At 35.0% G+C, this 22,965-nt stretch overlaps 2 protein-coding genes across 10 annotated transcripts; both read right to left on the bottom strand.

Moving 5' to 3' along the window:
- Positions 1–3,573: 3,573 nt before the first annotated feature.
- LOC147476778 (lon protease homolog 2, peroxisomal-like) lies at positions 3,574–7,958 on the bottom strand. Of its 4 annotated transcripts, none has more exons than XR_015207524.1 (10): positions 7,825–7,958; positions 7,619–7,712; positions 7,362–7,531; positions 6,359–6,450; positions 5,409–5,588; positions 5,197–5,274; positions 4,400–4,524; positions 4,116–4,290; positions 3,911–4,007; positions 3,574–3,802 (listed from the first exon to the last, which is right to left on the bottom strand). XR_015207524.1 is itself a non-coding variant. In XM_086582277.1 (8 exons), the coding sequence occupies exons 1-7, from the start codon at positions 7,835–7,837 to the stop codon at positions 3,912–3,914; spliced, it is 723 nt and encodes a 240-aa protein (XP_086438403.1). In that variant the 5' UTR covers positions 7,838–7,958; the 3' UTR covers positions 3,574–3,802; position 3,911. The 4 variants fall into 4 exon arrangements, 1 of the variants encoding a protein (XP_086438403.1); XR_015207525.1 differs by having other exon boundaries at positions 4,400–4,497; XR_015207523.1 differs by having other exon boundaries at positions 4,400–5,274.
- A 226-nt stretch (positions 7,959–8,184) lies between these two features.
- On the bottom strand, positions 8,185–18,044 carry LOC147476777 (dolichyl pyrophosphate Glc1Man9GlcNAc2 alpha-1,3-glucosyltransferase-like). Of its 6 annotated transcripts, none has more exons than XM_086582275.1 (7): positions 17,885–18,024; positions 17,685–17,733; positions 17,420–17,523; positions 11,140–11,913; positions 9,708–9,914; positions 9,016–9,253; positions 8,185–8,600 (listed from the first exon to the last, which is right to left on the bottom strand). In XM_086582275.1, exons 4-7 carry the CDS (start codon positions 11,839–11,841, stop codon positions 8,194–8,196), a joined length of 1,554 nt encoding a protein of 517 aa, XP_086438401.1. In that variant the 5' UTR covers positions 11,842–11,913; positions 17,420–17,523; positions 17,685–17,733; positions 17,885–18,024; the 3' UTR covers positions 8,185–8,193. The 6 variants fall into 6 exon arrangements, with proteins under 6 accessions (XP_086438401.1, XP_086438400.1, XP_086438402.1 ...); XM_086582274.1 differs by having other exon boundaries at positions 17,830–18,002; XM_086582276.1 differs by having other exon boundaries at positions 17,845–17,975.
- Between the last annotated feature and the right edge of the window lie 4,921 nt (positions 18,045–22,965).

Genomic DNA, 22,965 nt, shown 5'->3' with positions numbered 1-22,965 from the left:
ACCAATTCCATTATCTTGGTCATGAGCCCATGAGCCATGCACCTTTGACCTTAGCCATGAACCATGGCTAGGACCATAAACCTGTCGAACACGGAAACGACAGGTTGACTTTGACCATCGACCGTTGACTTTGACATTTGACCATAGCGGGTGACTTTGACTTTGACCAGGACCTGTTGAGTTTGACCTTGACCGTGATGTGTTGACCGTTGACTTTGACTGTTGACTGTTGACTTTGACCGTTGACTGTGGAATGTTGACTTTTCCAGTTTTTCACACATTTGTTTATATGGGTAAATATAGTAATAAAATACTGTCGGATATTATATAACTTGGTTTGCCATTATCTAATTTAGATTTGACGTGAGTAGTGTGTAAAGTATATAAATATTGGGCTTTGATTGTGGACTGTGAACTGTCTAATTGTGCTACGTTTTATGTTGTATATTATATGGACACATATAGTAATAAAATGCTGTGGAAGTTTGTATATATTTGATTGTCATTATCTAAGAAAGACTTGACATTGATGTTGTGTATTTTTGACACGTGACGATATTGAGATGTTATAATAAAAATGTATGTGATACGTTGAAGTAATTGTGAAATTATATAACATGTTGAGATATATATATTGAATGCAATATCTTTGAGAGATGTATAAACGCTCCATTATTTTATATGGGAGATGCTACTATGAGGTAGCATAGTATTGATGAATATTTGCTTACCTGAGTGTGGTGTAGTGCAATAATATATTGGCACGTAAAAGTCGGAAAAGTGGTTATGGGAAATAACCGAGATATTTCTATATATTATGGCTTAGTGCAATAAGGTAATTGACCAAGACGCGATATAGTGTAATTTATTATGAGTCATTAATATATGACACCGAATAAATTACGAATCTAAAAATCCTAGAACCCGACTACCACAACTCATGTGATTGGCCCATCCGGCGTTCAGCTTAATCCAATGGCCTTCGCGGCCCTTCCGGCGCTTCAAGAAAGTTTGAATGGCCCTCCCGGGCGAAATTTAATAATGGCTTGATTATTCCGTTCGCAAAAATAGAACGATGATCGCAATATTTTATGCCGAATAGTGGCATTACTTATATAATTGCTTCCGTGTGAGGATTTACGGTGTCGCGCATCCCGCCGGGGGTGGTTACGCACGCGGAGTGGTTCATTATATAAGGGGAGACATGTGGATGTACATGTTCGGGCGTTGGGTAGCGATTGTGGTAGCCAGGGAAACTAGGTAAGACATAGATACGACGTGAATTTTAGGGACACGCAAAGAAAGCCTGAAATAATCTAATTATGGTAATATGTTTAGTTGGTTATTTGTTTAGTTAAAACCTAAAAAATCGATGGAGGAACTACATGCCTTATTTATGATGCGATATAGTTTGTTGTGTGGTTAGTGGGAAGTTAAAGCCCTCGATGGAGGAACTACCTGCCTAAATTATTGTACTTAAGGATGTTGTTTTAGTCGTTGAAAGTTAAGACGCCTCGGTGGAGGAACTAACTGCCGTATAGATTATGTATATATTTGTATAAGTATATGTTGTTTTAGAGCTACTCACACCAAAGATTTTTATAATCTTGATCTAATTTGCATGTTTGTTTATCTTTGTGTTTCATTCAATGAACATAGTTGATAAGTTTTGACAGTTTAGTGTTGAAGAAGGTTAGGCTTCGCTTGTGGTTTTAGCGTTATCGTTGCATCTCGAGATTTGTTTTGTTTTCCCTTGAGGTGATATAGAATTTCAGTCTAGACAATGTTTTTGTATTTTCATTTGTAAATTTTATTAAAGAGTTATTGAAATGAGAGTTGTAACCTAATCTTATTTGTGAATCTTTGTCATGAAGAAGACTTTTGTTTAAGTTAAAATTTTTATTGGTTTTATTATCCGCATATTTAAACTGTTTATGGGTTTTTGGGAGTTGAGAGTGCGTCACACCTCGGAGATCGAAGAGTCGGGGACAAATAATGTTTTTCCGAATTCTGTCGAAATTCGGGGTGTGACATAATCTCTTTTCTCAATCAACCTTAACTTACTTAAACCGAAAACCATGACAGATTCAAATCTAAACCCAAAGTCTGCTGTAACAACAGAGACTGAATCTAATCCTGGTTGGAAACTGTCATCAATTCTTTTGAATAGAACAAACTATATACCTTGGTCTAGGGCTGTTTCGTTATCTCTAAGTGGCAAAAGAAAACTAGGGTTCATTAACGGTGTAAAAGAGTGTCCTGCCATTAATGATGCCGAATATGAGAATTGGGTGTCCAATGATCAGCTTGTTCGATCTTGGTTACTCAATTCGATTGAGACAACTATTGCTAGAATTTTTACTTTCTCTAATTCTGCAAAGGAGATATGAGATTCAATTAAAGATTTATACGGAAACCATAACAATTCTGCCCATGTATTTGAACTTCAATTTGCAATCGGTGCTTTGTAACAAGGTGAGAAAACTTTTACAGAACACCTTGGAAATATGAAGAAATTGTGGGATGAGTTAAACATATATCGTCCACACACTACTGATGCTAAGACCCTTTTGAAACGGGCTGAAGAGGATAAAATTTTCACATTATTTCGTAGTCTTAAACCAGGATATGAAAATCTTGAAAGCAATATTCTAATGGAAATCACTCTTCCTTCACTTGCTGTTGTTTGTACAACTATTCAGAGAGAGAAAACAAGAAAGAAAACCATGCACTCCGAGTTGAAGTCTTCAATCTCTGAATCTACTATACTACTTGCAGAAAACGATTTTCGAAAGAAGTAACAGGGATTCGAAAAATGTAAGGGCGCGGTTCATCTAAAGGGAAAAAGGAACCGTTTCACTGTGATCATTGTAGTAAAAACTGGCACACCAAGGAGTCAAGGACCATTGTTGGGAATTACATCCGCACCTTAAAAGAGAATTGTCCAATAAAGACCATGCTGCAGTGACATCAATTTCCAACTCAGATATTAGTCATAAGTTAAGTCAAATTCTTCAACAACTCACTAAGTCCATACCATCTAGCAAATGTTAGTATGCCTCAACTCATGCATCAGGTAATTTACATGCCTATTTCACTATGCCAGAAAATAGTAATTCATAGATAATTAATTAAGGAGCTACTAATTATATGGCTAATTGCCCTTCCTCTGTCCATAATTTTGTGTCTAAGACAGAAAAACATAATAACTCTATGGCAAATGGATCTACTATCCCCATTCTAGGTAGTGATCAAATGGATTTTTTTAATCAAAGTCACTATAGGTAGTGATCAAGTGGATTTTTTAATCAAAGTCCAAATAGTGACGCTCTTGTTGTTCCTGCCTTCCCAGTTCAACTTCTATCTGTTGGAAAAATTACAAATTTCTTAAATTGTGATATCATTTTTTCTCTCAACTCTATCATCTTTCAGGATCGAAAGTCGAAGAGGGCGATTGGTGAAGGAATTTATTCCAATGGGCTATATTGGGTCGAAGAGGACGATTGCAAAACTATACGCGCGCTGTGCCTGCAATGGCCGAATTATTTTTTGGTACTGAATACAAAATTATTATTAGAAATTCACAAAATTTGTTCATATAATATAATTGATAAGGCATATAGGATTATAAGCAAAGTATAATTGAAATGTTGTACATGATAATATGTCTAACGCAAAAACTAAACTTCATAAGTCATTATGTCAAACCCTAAAAAAAAAAAAAAAAATCATTGTCTAACACAAAAACAAAATTCCAAGCTGCTGTTACTGTAAACTGAATACATCTCCACCCAATCTTTTTCTGCATATAAATAAGCCATGATGTTGTTATTTATGGAATAAAAACAAAATGTGGGATACAAAATAATGCGGGGTTACAAAATAATTAGGAAAATATTAAGTTTGTTACCTTATATGAAGGTTTTTTTTGTGGCGGTTTGATTCCGTCCAGATTTGGAGTAACTCTTTGGTGTAGAAGCATCAAGAGTGGTATCTTCAACAATAAGCTATATCAATGAAAGAGTACTTAGTTAATGTGTTTCCAGTACAAAAAAGATATTGTATAAAAACTGAAAATGATAGGCATATAGATATGTATATACAGGTACTACAACCTTTTGTTTCTTTATTGACGATTCACAAACTTTATCAGCATCATGTGTTTGAAAAATTCTATTAGCTGTCAACGCTGCATTTGGATTATTCAAATTGAATTGACTTATTTTGAGCTAAAATGAAAGTGATATCCCCCAATCATTTGTTCATTCAAAATTTCCTTAATCATTGATCCTGAAAAAAAATTATTGAAAGTATTGTAAATTATAAACCTATAAGATAGTATGGGCAAGTGTGAAGTTCGTATGAATGGTAACTTTCACTTGAAAAATATCAAACTAACCTGGTGATTCATAGCAGCCAAATCTTCAATTGGAACTGAAATGAGTTTTTCAGTTCCAGACCCAAAAATAACAAGTTGTTGTGACTTGATTGTTAGATCTGAACATCAATTCGAACGTAATACCTCTTTGAAATAGAAGATAACTTATGTATTAATAAAATTATATTCTATTTATTAGTAAAATACATGCCTATTTAATTTTATTGTTTTGATGAATACCTTGCAACAATATCTGAAACAATGCAGTTGCACTTTTCACACCATTTTCCTATTATTCTGTTTGTAACTTTGTTGCTGCACTTTCCGCAAGATAAGTAGAAAGGCTCACGGTCGTGTATAACACCAGTTATTGTGCATTGACATGTGAACATTGTACCCTTTTTTTTAAGACACTTTGGGGATAATATGATTTCATGTTTTTGGAGTAAGGAACTTTAATAAAATAACTGTGAAGCATCGTATTACATTTTCATTTCTTTTTCATTTTTACCGTTATATGTTTATCAAAATGAGGTAAACACTAAACATTATAAATACCTTAACTTTGATGTTCCGTGTAAATAAGGTTTCCGTTTTCTCAATTTATGTCATTTTTTTCACATTTTTTACTGTCGTACTTATAGGCTCTAGTGTTGTATAGTGTACACGCTACAATACTAACCATAGAGCAACATGATCCTACAAATACTTTTTCCCCCTCTCCAAGATATACTACAAATCTCATATTAACCATGTGTATAAAATGCCTGCTAATTGAAGAAAATGGAAATAGCTAATAAGTACGCAAAACGGCATACCTGTTGACGCAGAAGAAATTCCTTCTGTGACAACTGTCCTTCGACTTTTTGTGGTATCTTCTCTGCTACACGAATTGACTGTTGCAAGGAAATGATTACGTGTATGTAAAGTGTCTCCATCCATGAATAGACAATAGACATAGAATAGTTGGATGCAAACATACAGGTGAGTTGATTCACCACTGGCTGCAAAGTTATTCCAAAAAGCTTACCTGTAAATGTCTGTCAACTAACTCAGTAGCTTTTAACAGCCTTACTTTCAAGTCAACTGAATCTAGCATAGACAGATGCTCCTCAAAGCTTATTTCAAAGCTGGCAACAAAAATATCAGCAAGTCTGTGTACAGGAACAGTTTCCAGAAGCACCTTGGTCCTTCCCACTGTTTTTTGTTTCTGTGATCACCGCAGAAATGATGAAGTTACTACTGATAAAAAGAGGTAAATGTTCCAGCGAAAGATGCACAGAGAAAGAAATTGAAGGACGGAAACATGGAAATGGAAATGGAAGAGCATAGTTTCAAGGTAAAAAGTGAATAGAGAGTAAATCTACCAATATTATGGGGCAGTATAGCCACTGTCGATGAATAAATTTCATTAGCGCCCATCATGTCCAAGAATGTTCAGCCCATATTTCAGTTTCAAAAAGATATTTGACTACTGACACGAAGTACTTCGCAATTTTAAAATTAATTCAACCAATCTTTGGGTTAACCACAATTTCTAATCAAACCATTTTTCATCCTTAATCAATCTCATTTCAAGTTGCAAAGAGCCAAAATACCATTAGTTTGATCCAATCAAATGAAGATATCAATTTCTGATCTAGAAAACCTACTTTTTTCTTGAAGGGAAAGAAACAATTATAACATTTTATTGCTAATAGTCCAAAACTGTATCTGGTATTTTTCTTTTTTTACTAAATTTTTACCTAAATTACACTGACATGGATACATCCGTATCCGAGATACACGGATACGAAGTGTGTCTGACATGGCGACATATCAAATATTGAAGTATATCACATATAATGACATGGACACGTGGATACATATCCGACACGGATAATTTTTAAAATATGGAGTGTCCATGTAACATAGATTTTCACTAACTTCAAACCTAACAGAAAAGCACCAAACTACACATTTTCAAAACAAACATTTCACCTGCTCGAGAACAGATATAAGCTCCATGGCAGTAGCTTTGAATTGGCGAGATAATGCAATAAGATCTGGGTCTTGCTCTGCATGCTCCATCTCTAATTAGGATAAAATGGAAAACCATCTCAGCATTTTACAAACGGAGACTTGAAATAAAGTTCCAGATTTATATTTTTCATCCATTACATTTTATTTATTGGTAAAGGGAAGTGTCCATTCAAAAATGAAAACAGAGGAGAGTACAAGTCATGGGGATGCGAATACAAAGCAAATTCCCATTTAGCAAGAGGCTAAGGAAGCATTGAAACCAAAAATAAAAAGAAAAAAAAATCTAGACTTTGCAATACTGACGAATCCCACCATATAACAAAAACAGTATGGGTATGAGAAGTAAACATTCTGTTTCCAGTCGTTTTTATCAACATGAAGATATGATTAAAACATTCTTCACAAGCTTAAGAAAATTTCAATCTTTCTAGTTGGTCCAACTCGGAAAAAATGAAAGTTCCAGGAGACAAATTTAAAGTAAATATCTCTTCCATGGAGGGGAAAACTGAAACTGTTTGTTTCCTACTTTGTTCTCTATACCAAAAACAAATTAAATAAATAAAAAATAATGCATTGGCTGGCAATTAAAGAACTGAACAATACCATTGCCCTACATAGAGTACTGCAAAAAACTATATAAAAATAATCGCTCACGTTATCACAGATCCTTATCTACACTCTACGCTTAAAACAAACAATTTTTTTGAGTGACGCAACAAAAGGCTTCTCCTCTAGTATATGTAACTCTATCATATTGTATACCAGAAGTTTTTCAATATATTTAACACGAAAGACAAGAGACAAGGGAAAAGGGGAAAAAAGAGCCACCAAGTGTTATTTAACGCGTCGCAAAATATACTAGAGCATTGAACTTTCCTTTAAGTAGTGAGGACATAGTGTTTACTTTTGGGACTTCACTAAAACAGAGTTCGTACTGAAAATGATTAATAAAAACTCTCACCAATTTTTGTCATGTCAAGGCGAGCAACACGAGCAGTGTAGTAAGTCCCCCTGACACTAAGTTCTTGAACACTGAACCTGCATAATCCTTCAAGGACAACAATATATGTAACCCTCCCACTTGGTTTTTCCACTCCTCGAGAGAGATGCAACGCCCTTGCAGCAACTCCCCTGTATTATTTCAAACATCACCCCATCAATTCAAACTTCACTTGCCATTACCACATAACAAATTGTTACTAATTTACAAAAATGCACCTCGTATGCCATTGAATTAATTCATGCTGATTTTTCCCATCAGACGTGGAAACAGGAATTTTCGCACTCCGCTCTCCTGATTCACCAGCTACTCCTATACACCATCAAAAAACAACCCATCCCATTTCAAACACGTAAACAAACAACTACAAATATATATATATATATATATATATATATATGCAATTAAATTCCTCAAAATTCACCTGGAGATAACATAGGACTAACAGACGCAGTTTCTGCTGCATCTCGAACCAGTAAAACACCAATCAAATCCTTTTCTTCTCTTTTCCCACTATTGTATTCATTCTTTTTTGTCACCAGCAGAACTGTTTTTGGGACGAACACTAGTAGTGCACATTAGTACGTGGGAATTGAACCACATATGTGCTGCACGTCACTTTCTACATCTACTGTTCTATAAGGAATATTGTTATACACTAAGAAGCAACAGATCTGGACATTTTCATTCCACAATCTTCAGTTGATTAATTGGAATCATCAGATATATATGAGCTTGAACTCCAAATACAACTTATCTAGAGCACGGCAGTAGACATGGTGGCTAGTGGCTACTAAGATTTCATGATTCGTTTTAATTGACATAACCAAGAGTACATGACACCAAATGCACAATATGTGGACACCAACATAAGAGGCAAAAAAGGAAGCCTGTTGCCAAGAAAATAGGGTTGTAAAATAAGACCCCATAGTTCAACAACAAACAGACCCACCAGATAACACATCTCAACAACGCCTACAACCACTGCACCACCTTCCTTTGCAGTCTTTGAAAAAAATTCACTTGTTGTGATCTTTGTATCACCTTTATCTATCGATCGTGATGCATTTGATGCTGCAACTTTGCTATATTGTGCAGTAAAACCTGACCACATGAGAAATGAGTGCAAAACAAGTAACAGCACTTTTATGGGATACTCTTGGGATTCAAATAGAAGAGGGAACAATGAGTAGCTGGACACTGCATTAAGAAGAAAAATGTAAAGATCAGTCGTCATAGCAGACTGAAAATAAATACTACTGTTTTCTCTATCATTCACAATCCAATTAATATGAAAAAAAGAACCCAGTATACAACTGTCCAGGTAAGAAACACAAAACCAAACAATGAAAAGAAGAAACACCACTTCTGCTAATAGTTACTGAGTAAAGTAATACAAAGCAAGGATGGTTATTAATCTATCAGAATCAACTGAGTAGTGAGTACACGTGGATACATCTCCAGCTTTAAATATAGAACATCCTAATCTCTGAATCAATCGAAATGGATTCAAGAGTAGGGTCGAACGACGCTGCCTATTCTCAAATAGAGTAGCTTCCCACAAGTATAACTCAGCACATTAGCAAGAGAAATGGCAATAGTCATAAAGTCCTACCTATTGACAACAAAAAATAGTGTCTCGCATCTTCCAGGCTTTGTACTGCAACAACCGCAAGGGGAACCACGAAATGAAGGGAGGCCTTCTCATGAACATGCCAACCGAAAACAAAACCACAGGTATAAGCATAAGCCACCCATCTCGTGATAAGTTCTCGACGGGGCTCTTTCCATGCCTTAATGAGACATGGAGACAATGCAACTAGCACTGATATGAATGTTATCAATGGAGTCACCTGTCATTCAACAACATTCAGATGTGAGAGATTAGCTTGTGACACTTGCATACCAGAAAGACGTAAAAAAAACTATATCATAGATCACATGTGAACCCTTCACCAACCTATCAATCCCACGTGTAAATGTGAAACACATTACGAAAGGTTGTAGCCTTATATAAAATCTAAACTCGTCTCACCAATGAACACAACATATATGATTTGACCATTCAAGACAAAATGGATCAAGCTTTGGGATGATCAAAGATAGATAGATTAACAGGATTTCAAGTTATGGTTTCAGACCAAGCTCCAACGGAAGGCCCGTCATCTAAATAGCATATTACAAAACTCATGATTTGGTACAAACAAGTATTGTCGTATACCATGGAGGCCAAGTTCATCAAGTATGATTGATCGTTTTCGCATAAGATCTGATGAATATAAGTAATCCATATGGGAACAACATTACCTGAGGAAGCACAACAAATGGCGAGGAGTCCCCAACTAGCCCCCCGGTAAACGAAGCCACTGGTGCCTTGATGTTGAGACCCAGTTTTCTGAGCATGAATGCAAGGCCTTTATCAATAATAATGTAAAATACCCAAAAATTTGGCGCCCAGTATGCATGGCAGAGTCCCCTACCAAAGGGAAACAGGCGATGTATAACTTGTTCAATCTGCAAAAAAAAAACAGGTTAAAAAATCAATACATAGTGGGAAAATATCCAAAAGAACATTACGACTAATTAGTTGTTTTCATCATAGTCCGAACAAACAATAGGTATTCATGTTAATATATAGCTCAAAATGTGTAACCCATCATTGTGGACTGGGATAGGAGCATGTTTATAACAACACAGTATGAGAATTACAAGAGATAGAACATATAAAACATATCAATGTATATAATTCCCGTTTTGTAGAGGCTGTTTTCCGCCATATCGGTTCAGTGTTTAAACCACCACAAGGTCAAAGCAAATGTCAGCAGTTATCTATATCTACGTGTTTGGCTGGTGCAACATATATATTTTTCTGTGATCAACCACCATCACAACTTATACACACTAGCATTACCACCATGTACCAAAGCAAAAACGAGTACAAGTATATCAATTATCTATTTGGTGCGATTACTGCTAAGCAGGTTATAGTAAAACAGCTATAATTCTCTCAGGAGTATAATCACTTCACTGTATCTTAAGGTTTTTGAAACGCTTCCTACTTACAAAGTAAACACTCTAAAGAGTAGCAACCAATAAATTGGAAAATAAAATACTCTGAGATTAATGAAACAATCTGCCCTTCTCTTCAAATACAAGTTCCAATAATAAGTTTTTTTTATGAATTTTTAATATTTGGAAGATGGCACCCCGCAATGCATGTACAGTCCTACATGCAAAAGGTCCATGAAGTCACAAGGACACCTCTATAAGCTGAATCAATGGTGTTAAATTCAAAACAGTCTTTCACAAACATGTAAGTTGTTCAACATCCATTAAAAAAAGGCAAATGGATTAAACAGTTGAAGTATATGGGCTCTAAAACCATGTAGGCGGACGCAACAACTGGACTTTGACAGTAATTACCATAATCTCACTATTTAGCTCAACAAAACATTGCCTATTCCATACAGTGTAGCATTAGCCCATTTCCTTGAGCAAATGCAAGTAGGCAACTGATGTAGTACATCAATTCATAACAATTGATAACTAAGTTTCACACACATCCGACCAAATGAACCAAATTGCATCTTCGAAGATAATATCCACACAAATTTATGATAAATAACGATATACATCTCAATCATATTGCGAAAAAATAAACAAACTTGAGAGCATTAGTATTGAGTAACATGTCAATAATTTCCAAAGATGATAATCAGAAGAGTGACGGTGTGAATACCTGCCCATAATACAAAAATGGAGCAAAAGCAAGAACGAAAACCATCCCAACTGCCACTCCCATCATCAAAAACCTCCCAAAACCTCTAAAAAATCCTCCTCTACAATAATGTCTCAACAAATACACAAAGTACACTGGTGCTGCCATGACAAACAAATGCTTCAAACACAACAACAATGCAAAAACAAAACCCCCCGACAAATCTCTTCCTTCCTCCAAAAACGAAAGTGATATCAACAAAAAACCAAGAAGAAACCCATTATACTGAAAATGCATGTGATCTACAATAAACAAAGCCGGAGACCACACGATCAAAACCAAAAGCATTCTCCTTCTCCAAACCCCAAAATTTCTACTCAATCTATAAACTCCATAGTAGAGACACAGATCAGAAACAATAACACTAAGTCTCTGAAAGTAAATCACTGAGTTTGCATTGTAGTTCAAACCCTGATGAAGATTTACAATCTTGGGATCGACAAAATAGGCGAAAATGGAGAGAAACCGTTGGAAATAAGCAAATAGTGGTGGGTAATCAAGAGTCCATGGACTTGTTTCGTTCAAGTACCATTGAGAGAGAGGAAGAGAAGAAGTGAGAGCTAGCCAATGACGATGGACTTCAAAATCACTACTTCGGTATGAGGGAATAAGAAGAAGTTTTATACAGGTAGCAATGCCCGCAAACCAGAATAGGTCCTCCATGATATGTTAAAAAGTTAGGGATAGAATTAAGTTTGTGGTTCGATATTCTAGTCACAGTTTCATGCCCGAAACCTGCAAAGATCACATGTAGCACACAGTAAAAAAATAGGAAAGATACTAGTTTTTGCAGGAAATTTAAACATAATGTACACCTAAAAGCCATAATAAATCTCATTATATGCAAACTACCAAAATAAATTCTTTACTAGTGTGAGAGGGAACGAATCTACATGGAGAGTTCATTTTCACGTAAGTAGGTTACTTGATTTGTCCTCTACAAGAAACACAAAAACCACGAATACTCTTGTAAAACATGTACATAGCCTATATGAGAGCACATTACAGATAACATCTTCACTAATACAAACACAAAACATAATCTAATGATAAACTTGAATGGCCTTCTCTCACAATTTCCTTTCTAAGTTTGGCTTTCCAGTGGTTTGGGTCAGTAGGATGATGTAACGTGTTGAAAAATCTCCTAGTTTATAATTCTTAATGGTGCTACTCATCAAAGTTAGCTTGTACTGCTAAACGGTTAAGAGATTGCAGGATGGGTATATACATAGATCACAAGTAAGTACAAAAGTAAGTAAAATAATTCCGAATAGAAATCTCCTTCTCTTCAGAGTTTCAACGGCATAGTTAACTCAGTCACTACTACATGGGCCGGGCATGAAAGTTACTATTCTTGACCCAATGACCCCTACCCCTTAAGGCCCACACAATTTTCAACTCTTGAGAAATTTCTACTTGTAATGCCTCCAGAATCCCGAGATGCGTCCCAAGGCATTACGTCACCACTATAGGGTGCAACTTATATCAGAATAAATTTGTGGACATTGCTGTCCACAAGACATCAACTGCTGATTGGCGAAAATACTATTTAACTACCCCGGAAAAACTATTTAGCTACCCAGAAGTTGAATTGACCACTAAAAAGGTGATAAAATTCGTTCTCAACTTATATCCATTCTAAGTTTGTAACATGTTAAAAACTTATATCCATTGCCACCCCTATTTTACATTGTCCATGGTCTTTTACACCTATGGGCTATGTAAAATAACGAGGCCCAGCCCATTTGACACCCCTAAATGTTCGGGACACAATACTGAAGCTCAACTCCATTTCCTTTCACTAATCCACATTCCTCCTCCCATTCACTTGGAGAGAAAAAAGTTTATTATCCGACCCAAATTAATCCAAGCGAATAAAAAATGTTGTGTCAGGTCACCCGAAACCTTGTATCCCGAGCCACCACAATAAGGACTAGATCATTTGCAACTAATTTAGAAGGGAATCCACCAACGGACTCAGCTTTTATTGAGGCATGGAAGAAAATTATTCCAAATATCGATCCACCGAAAACACCTCTTTCTTTCATGAAATCTCGCCCCCCTACTCCAAACACTATCCCATCTAAACTTATTGTCAATTTTGTCCTTCCTTATCACTCTCAACTCTCCACCAAGGAAGTATTATTTTTTTATTTGATGGGTGTTTTGGTCATTTTATGGATCTGATTGTCTTTTTTTAGGGTTAGGGTTATAATTGGAATTGATCAACAAAGAGATTTACTACATTGATTCACACTTGTGTTAATAATTGGGATGCATGAAGATGAAGAGTATTGGCATTTGTGGCTGTATTTTTTATTTTTGTTTTTCCTTACTCTTGTACTTTTTAGGTGGAGAAATCATCCTCTTAAAGTTGACCGGCTGGAGTTGAATGAATTCAGGAGTTGAGATGATATTTCAGAGATAAAATATCAGTTCAACAAATGCACAAAGTACACTAGTACTGCCACGACAAACAAATCCTTCAAACACAACAACAATGCAAAAACAAAACCCCCCGACAAATCTCTTCCTTTCTCCAAAAACGAAAGTGATATCAACAAAAAACCAAGAAGAAACGCATTATACTGAAAATGCATGTGATCTACAATAAACAAAGCCGGAGACCACACGATCAAAACCAAAAACATTCTCCTTCTCCAACCCCCAAAATTTCTACTCAATCTATACACTCCGTAGTAGAGACACGGATAAAAAACAATAACACTAAATCTCTGAAAGTAAATCACTGAGTTTGCACTGTAGTCCAAACCCTGATGAAGATTTACAATCTTGGGATCGACAAAATAGGCGAAAATGGAGAGAAACCGCTGGAAATAAGCAAATAGTGGTGGGTAATCGAAAGTCCATGAACTTGTTTCATCCGAGTACCATTGAGAGAGAGGAAGAGAAGAAGTGAGAACTAGCCAATGATGATGAACTTCGAAATCACTACTTTGGTATGAGGGAATAAGAAGAAGTTTTATACAGGTAGCAATGCCCACAAACCAGAATAGGTCCTCCATGATATGTTAAAAATTTAGGGATAGAATTAAGGTTTGTCATTTGATATTCTTCATGTTATCTCCTTATCTAGTCATAGTTCCATCCTGAAACCACCTGAATAGGTATAAAACCATTCAAAGTGCATATATCAAATGGTGCCGCCACTACAAAATAATTGACAGATGCCGACGGACAAAAACCGTCGTGGTAGGCAACCAACGTCTGCTTCTCATGTACACATGCTTACCTCCATTGCAAAGCCAAAAAGAAGCAGTCTTTGGACCACAAGCTGGACAACCAAGTTTTCCTTTAGTCTTACAGCTGGAGATATTTTCATAAGCTGGAAGGTCATGTATTGTCCACATCAAAACAGCCCGCATTTTAAACACATCTCCTTTTGATGCATCTTTTACCATTACCCCTTCATGCCACAAGTCATTCAACTCCTTGACCAATGGTTGCAAAAACACATGAATATCTTTACCTGGTTGTTTTGGACCTTCGTTGAGTGTTGTGAGCATGGTGAATTGGGGTTTCATGCACAACCAAGGTGGAAGGTTGTAAGTCACATACATCACAGGTCATGAACTATGCAATGAGCTTGATGACTCAAAAGGATTGAGGTCATCAGTTGCTAGCCCCAAACAGACATTTCAAGGCTCAGCAGCAAAATCTGGGTATTGTGTCTTCCACACCCCTGAGTCAACTGGACGCCCCAAAGTACCTAAAAGGGACTTTCCGGTTGAATGCCAACGCATAGCCTTTGCTACCCTATATAATATCTTTAACCTATCTGCTAGTGGAAAATATCTTCAGATCTTCGCAGCACCAGACCTGACCCCTTTCTTTCTTTCCTCAATGCTTAAAGTTTTAAACCTCAAGACCCCACAAATATGACAAGAAACCTTAGATTTGTAGTCTCCCCAGTATAACATACAATCATTTATGCACGCATCGATTTTATCATACTTCAATCCTAAATCTTTGATTATCTTATCCGCATGATACATATTTTTTGGTGTGTTATTCCCACTTGGAAGCACCAACTGGAATAGTCAATCAATGCAAGAAAACTTTGGTCATCCACCGATGTGTGATCTTCAAATTAAATAATTTCACTACAAATCTAAGAACAGTGAAGTCCTTATTTCCAGCATACAATTCACTCATCGCCTTACGCAAATTAGAACTAAACTTAACATCTTCAAATAAGTCAATTTGTTCACTATGTTCTCCCATTAGCGTGTCCAAATTATCACCACCAAGTTCCCCCACCACAGTGTTAAGGGCATTAGCCATGTCCATTTCATTATATGCATTATCACGAAAACCTGATCCTTGTTCAACATACTGATTTTGTGCTACTTCACCATGCATGAACCACACATTATATGTTTCGTCAAAGCCATGCCTAAAACAATCTACTTTGACGTCATTATGGGTCTTGGCTGGGCCTTGGTTTAGGCATTTGCCACATGGACAGGGTATGACCTTTTTATTACGATAGTGTATCTTCGTGAACTCCACAAATTTCTCTAAACCATCTATAAAACGCTTATCTAGATATTTTAAGAAAATCCAACTCTTATCTATCGATGAAGCAAAAGCATCCATACCACTATATATAACAAAGAAAAGCTAGTATGTAAGAAGCATCAACCAAATCAGATAATTAGGCATCAAATAAATCCATGATTTAGCATTCTAGAATGCAATACTAAGCACCTCACCATCCAATGCAATGCATCTATGCTAAGAATTCAATAGATGGAGAACTAGAATAGCTTCATTTTCCAACAACAATCTACCCATGATTTAGCACCAAGTAAGGCATACATAACAAAAAAAAAAAAAAAAAAAAAAAAAGAAATAGCATGTAGCACATAAATTACCGAGCTCAGTGGGAATGTTAATCTATAGACATGCCTACATTTAGTTAAAAATGGACTTGTTGGATAGCACAGTAAAGTTGAAGGTTTTAAATGTGACTACTAAAGTCACAGCTATATCAATAATCAATATCATGAAAAAAGATAACTAGTATTGACTAATCTATTTTCTAAAGTTGAAGCGAAAGAAGAATGAGTTAACAATTGCAAGCATCCTAATTCATAAGTAACAATAAATAAATAAAATTATTTCTATATCAAATTACTACTCATGAAAAATCTCCTTAAGAAGAAAACTCTCACTGGTACAAGGTTAGCTAACTACATGACATGTTTAACTAGTTAATACAAGTATTGACAATTGGAGTAAACTGAACAAAATCCAACCTTGCAGTGACAAAGCATTGGCTAATCCTTTCAATTACTTGTAGCCAAACCTAGTGTAGATTAAGATAAGACATCTATAACTGGTCTAGCTATATCTAAACTTGCCTCATGGACAACATACATACCTAAGTGAATATAGTCAATGAACTGAACCTCAAACTAAGAACCATTTGTAGATAAATCAAATCCTAATAAAACCATTTTTCAAACACCACCAAAGAAACCAGTTGCTAGAAAACCAAGGTAAAAAATCAATTCAAATATATTAAAAATTCTAGGAACATTCACAAGAAAATCAGATGAACCAGTTGCTACAAATCAATTTATATAGACGAAAATCACGAGACTAGCTTATTTGCAACAAAAACAAGCTTTTGGAAATATTAAGTTACTCTTATTATATATTAATAGACTTGAGCAATATATTAAGAGACTTGAGCAATATATTAAGTTATCCCAACATCCTTAACTATAGGTTTATGAAGTCAATCTAGCTAACTCATAGATCTATAGGAGTTGTTATGACAAACTTACATTTCCTTATAAAAATCTATTTAAGTATGGGTCAAAATCCAAAATAAAAAACTAGAGCCAAGAAGCTTGTTCAAACTTCAAAGAAAAAGAAATAGACTTGTACTCTTTTCTGCCTAAACAAAAAAACAGCAGAGATTTATAAAACAACAAGCATGGCAACAGACTCACCTAGATCTGATGCTGATTCAGCAAAGTCTTATATAGGATGTTTAATTAGTATAACATTAAAGTCTGAAATCCGTTACGAAGGTGATATTTACAACATCAACGCTAAAGAATCCAGCATCAGTTTGATAAACGGTCTATTTCTAAACCTTTTTTTTTCCAGTTATTTATGTTCTGAATTTGATATATAAGAGAAACAAAATACATTATTGAGGCCTTGAGAGGTTTTCATGTGAAGGTGATGCTTTAAAAATCTTTACCTTTTGTTTACTTGGCTAGCTTGTACATGGTTTGTTATTTGAAGCTAAGGAAATACCCATCCCCCTATTTCCTTAGAAAAGCGAGACTTGAGAAACACAAGATTCTGAACCATTATTAACGGGAAAAAACCACTAAAATCAACAGAAAGAAACCAATAAAATCAAGCACGTAGATTATAACTAAAGCAATAAATTAAAACATGCCAAGGAAAAACAAATAATCGATTTTATTATACTAAACCAAATTAAGAAGTGAGAAGGTTACCACAATTGCAGAGAGAGAAGGTCCAGGTCAATTGAATAATCACTCGAACCTAGACAGAAAATAAGTTACGGAATATTAGAATGGCAAAACCAAATTACAAACAAAAAGGAAAGTTTGTGTTTGAGATTGAAGCTTTGAAAAGTACCGTCTTCAAGCTCACATTAAAAAACTTTCTTTTCTTTTAGTAAAAAGATTTTCACCTTGGCGCCGACGGTTTACTGAAATTTGTTTTTGCCTAAATAACAATAGAGCCACCGAGAAGAAATTTGGGATTTTAGGGTTGAATTTTGCTGCGGATTAGATCCCCCGGGTTGGAAGATGTAAAAAGTTGGCTTTTTTTGCCGACGGATATTGTGTATCAGAAATACAAGTATGGACTGGATCCGTAGGCATATCTATTTTGGATCCGTTAGGAAATGTCAATTTTTTTTAGTAGTGATAGCATATTTGTAGTGTAAAATAACCAAGCTACTCAGGCTCGGCTTGTTTAAGCTTGGCTCGAGCTCGCTCATTTAACTATATGAGCTGAGCTCGAGTTCAATTTAAGACTCGTGAGCCGAGCTTGAGTATAGTAAAGCTCGGCTCGTTTACCTCGAATTCCACCCTTACTCAACACCACCTTTTTTAATCATTCATACGGACCGGGTAGATAAAAGGTCAAGTATACCCATGATGCAAAATAAAAAATGGTTCGGGTAGATATAAAGCCAAGTGCATCCCTGATGCAAAATAATAAATGGCTTGGACCAACCGAAACAACCCGGTGTATATAGTATGAGTTAATACCTATTTGGATATTAACAATCATTGTTCATACTTCAACGTGAGATATGAACAATCATTGTTCATACATCAACATAATGTATGATTAGTAAGAACACCTATTAGAGTATGAACAATCATTGTTTATACCTATTTGGGGTGTTCATACTTCAACATGAGCTATGAACAATCGATGTATACCTATTTGGGGTATGAACAATCACCTCAACATGAATTATGAACAATTATTGTTTATATCTATTTTGATTCATACCTCAACATAATGTATGATTAGCAAGAGCACCTATTGAAGTATGAACAATAATTATTCATACATATTTGGAGTATATACATCAAAATAATGTATGAGGTATATTCACCTATTTGGGTATGAACAATCACTAAATTTCTCTGCTTTATAAATATAACACGGAGAGGTAAAACTGGTATTTAAAAAAAAAGTTATGCTTTATATATATAATAACACGGAGGGGTCAGACTGGTATGTTAAAAAAGTAAAAAATTTGACGTTGTCCTCGAGGGTTACTAAAATTAAAATAGTGGGTTCGTTGGTTACTTAATGTTTAAGTTTGTCATTGTGAGTTATTAAAAAAACGGTGTCCTCTAGAGTTGTTTTGGCTTGAAATGGGTCCTCTAGACTATTTTCTTGTATTTCATTTTCTATATCTTGCTACATGAAGACGGGTTTGCTACATGAAGATGCTTCCTTATTTCATTTTCGATGGCTTGTGAAGATGATTCGTTATTTCATTTTCTATGGCTTGCTACATGATGATATTTATTTATTTCATTTTTTACGTAAAGACCACATACTAATACTAACGCAGGATGCCCATTTATTAATTAACCAATAAATATGAGATGTAGGAAGGCGAAATCTACTTCCCTTGATCAAACTTCATATTTCTGATTCAAGCGAGTGATTATGACAGACAATACTTTGCCTGCATCCTTTTTCAATTCATCGCTCGCATCCAACCATGGTCACCGTACCATACCATATAAACTTTCAATGCATCTTAGATTTTGAGGCTTTATATGCTCCTAACTCAATCAGATGTCGAGGTTTTATATGCTCCTAACTCAATCTCAAGAATGAGGCCTTGAGGATATGTTGTGTTTTCAATTGGGTCAGTCGTATTATATTTTTAATATAGAGGCTCATGAGCTTGCCAGGTGGGCGTTGCATGAACGAGCTATGGGTCCTCAAGTCCCTTTATGATTAGTTGCATGTGTTGATGTAACTGAAGCCTCTCCATTGGTAGGGCTTGGGAATGGAGTCTTTGAGGTGGGAGAAGCAGTTAAGAGAGCAGCGACAGGGAAGATGGAGAAGCATGAGGAAACTTGCACGGCTAACCAACATTGTTTCATTCCATTTAGTTTCGACACTTTCGGTTTCTTAGAACAACAGTCTGTTGAGCTTCTCAAGAGACTTCAAAAAGTTATGGACAGTAACGTTATGACAGTTGGTTTTAACGAGTTTGTTTTTAGAAAAATAGGATTTGCTATTCATAAAAGACTTGCGGCGCAGTTTGTTGCACGCTTGTCCTAATTATTTGTAAAAATCCTTACTAGTATCAATAAAATTTCCACTTAAAAAAAAAGATAAAAAGAAAAAGAGGATCATTGTTAGAGCAAGTCCAATGGGGTGTGCTATATGGGCCACTAAAAGCCATATCAACACCAAAAAGTCATTCCAATGGGGCTCTAGAAGGCTCCTAAATTTGGCTAGTGTGATAAACCTAATCAAACTAGCTTTTGAACCCATCCTACAAACGGGTGTCGTTATATTAAATTATTTTGAAAAATATTTGTAATTATGTATAGTTATGAGATATGAATATCCCCATATTATTATATTCATCACTCATCTAAATTTCTTGCAATGTGAAAATCTCACTTAATAAAAAAGAAATAGCCTACCCTTGATAAAACATTTCGACTTCTTTTTGTTGTTTAATAAGAGAAGTTTGATTGAAGTTTTGTAAGAATGCCCAATGAGGTAGGGGTATGCATAAAACTGGCTGAATCGACCAAACCGAACCGAATCGGTCGGTTTCTGGTTGGTAATATTTATGAGTTGGTTCGATACTGTAAAACTATATTTGTCAAGACATTCCCAATACAACTGTGTTTTAAGATTAGTTCAATGCATTTACATCTAGTTTTCAATTTCATGTTAATTATTTTTTTAGGTTGGTTCATTGCATTTGCATCCAGTTTCTGATTTCCCATTAATTATTTTTTTAGGTTGGTTCAATGCAATTGCAAATATAGTTTTCAATTTCCCGTTAATTGTTCTTTGAGGTTAGTTCAATGCATTTGCATCTAGTTTTCAACTTCCCGTTAATTATTCTTTAAAGTTAGTTCAATGCAGTTGCATCTAGTTTTTTTTATTTTTCTTTTAATTATTCTTCTTTGAAGTTAGTTTAATGCATTTGCATCCGGTTTCTGATTTCCGGTTAGTTATTATTATTTAAGGTTAGTTCAATGCATTTGCATCCATTTACTAATTCTCCGTTAATTATTATTCTTTGATGTTAGTTCAATACATTTGCATCCAATTTTTGATTTCCCGTTAATTATTATTTATTGAGGTTAGTTTAATGCATTTGCATCCAGTTACCAATTTCCTGTGAATTATTATTCTTTGACGTTAGTTCAATATATTTGCATCCAGTTTTTGATTTCCCATTATTATTATTATTATTATTATTATTATTATTATTATTATTATATATATATATATATATATATATATATATATATCCATTATTATTCAATATATTTGCATCCAGTTTTTTTTTTTTTTTTTTTTTTTTTTTTTTTTTTTTTTTTTTAGTTCAATACATTTGCACCCAGTTTTCAATTTTCCGTTAATTATTATTTCTTTAAGGTTAGTCCAATGCATTTGCATCTAGTTTCTGATTTCCCGTTAATTATTCTTTTACTAGCCATTTTGCCCCGCCCATGGCGAGGATTGTTTATTTAATATTGAAAAAACTTGTTTATTATTTTTTTTTATTGGGAAGCATGTTTTATTAATAACTCTTATATTATATAACAAACATCATAAATGGATAACAATAAAACTATTGATAAAGATATATAGATATTTGAAATGGAAAGTTATACTCCCCCGGAACATTCAAACAGTATCGAGTAACTAATAAAGTTTACCAAAAACAAATAAACTAAAAGTTAGGCAAATGCATTGTGGAAATCCTACTATTTGGTTCTAAAGATGGCTAATAAAAAAACTTATCTCTATATATACTGCAACTACCATTTTGGAATGAAAAGTTGTTGGTAACAACATCAGGATATCAGTCATATGCCAAACATTACTTGCAACAACTATCAGGACACGACACTCCTGTCATAAACTTTCATATATAATCGTCGTCCGAGAATGGAATTGTATTGTCCAATGCTCAGACCTAGCTCCTATCCATGTTCACATTTCGAAAGTCATCGGTAATTAGATTTACATGCTTCCTGAGACACCTGGAATAAAAAAGAACATTTTTCGTTATTAGATTAATGCTCAAAACACTTGAGATCCTAAACTGAAATCGAGTGAGTAGCTTATGTTCAATGATAAGGTACTAATCTTCATGTGTGCTAAACAACATAGCTCTAATTAAAATATTACACAAAAATTCTTTCCATTATGCTAAGCAAGTTTACACAAAAATCTTTTCCATTACCTGAAATAGTTTAAACAATATGCACTATGTCATAATAGTGTATTTAGGACGGCTGATATCTGTCGAGATTGTCAAATAGCGACAGTTATTGACTGTCTTATAAGCCGTTGTAAAAAATGCTGTCGATTTTGTTCTCGACGGTTAGTGGCTGTCTATGATTTAAATTAAATGGACAGCTATAAGCCGTCTAGAAATATGTTTTGTGGACAGCTATAAGCCGTCGATAAAGTTGTTTTGTGGACAGCTATGAGCTGTGGTATAGTGATTTAAACAACAACTCACACCCGCTAGTGCTGTGTCCAGGTCCATCAAAAGTGTTTCGTTGGATTTCTCATTCTGACGCACGGTTCATGCTTGTAGAAAATAGATCGATCCACCTGCAGCTTCAATTTGATTGGGTACCAAAATAATTTAAATTAAAACTGTTATGAAACTATAAGAATAATGAAGTACAAAACATCTTTATATCATTCCAAAATGTATACAATACCCTTAGATCAAGTCTGACACAATACCAAAATATTTGAACTCTTGTTACAAGACAAGCATTCAACAACTAAGTAAACACTATTCACAGACCAAAATAATACACCATGTACTTGGATTTACAAGGTTACAAGGCACGCCAAAGGAATATCCATTCTTGTCGATTCATATCATATCTATCTCCATCAATGAAAAACCACATAATTCTTTGGCCAAGCAATGACGTCACCAAGCACGATATCTCCAAGTCTTCCATCTCCTTCATACAACGGTGCAAAATCATCGAGTATCTCATCGATTCA

Source organism: Coptis chinensis, chromosome 9 (genome assembly GCF_015680905.1).
Source record: "Coptis chinensis isolate HL-2020 chromosome 9, ASM1568090v1, whole genome shotgun sequence".
Classification (NCBI taxonomy): Eukaryota; Viridiplantae; Streptophyta; class Magnoliopsida; order Ranunculales; family Ranunculaceae; genus Coptis; species Coptis chinensis.
The sequence above is the reverse complement of the archived record's forward strand: the minus strand, read 5'-3'. Positions and strand labels throughout refer to the sequence as shown.

Coding starts and splice junctions, on each gene's coding strand:
- LOC147476778 (XM_086582277.1), bottom strand. Junction 7,532..7,618: donor TTAATTCAATGGCATACGAG/GTGCATTTTTGT, acceptor GAAATAATACAG/GGGAGTTGCTGCAAGGGCGT. Junction 5,589..6,358: donor TTATATCTGTTCTCGAGCAG/GTGAAATGTTTG, acceptor CGGTGATCACAG/AAACAAAAAACAGTGGGAAG.
- LOC147476777 (XM_086582272.1), bottom strand. CDS start 11,841: ATGGAGGACCTATTCTGGTTTGCGGGCATTGCTACCTGTATAAAACTT. Junction 9,915..11,139: donor CATTTTTGTATTATGGGCAG/GTATTCACACCG, acceptor TTTTTTTTGCAG/ATTGAACAAGTTATACATCG. Junction 9,254..9,707: donor CATTTGTTGTGCTTCCTCAG/GTAATGTTGTTC, acceptor GTTGAATGACAG/GTGACTCCATTGATAACATT.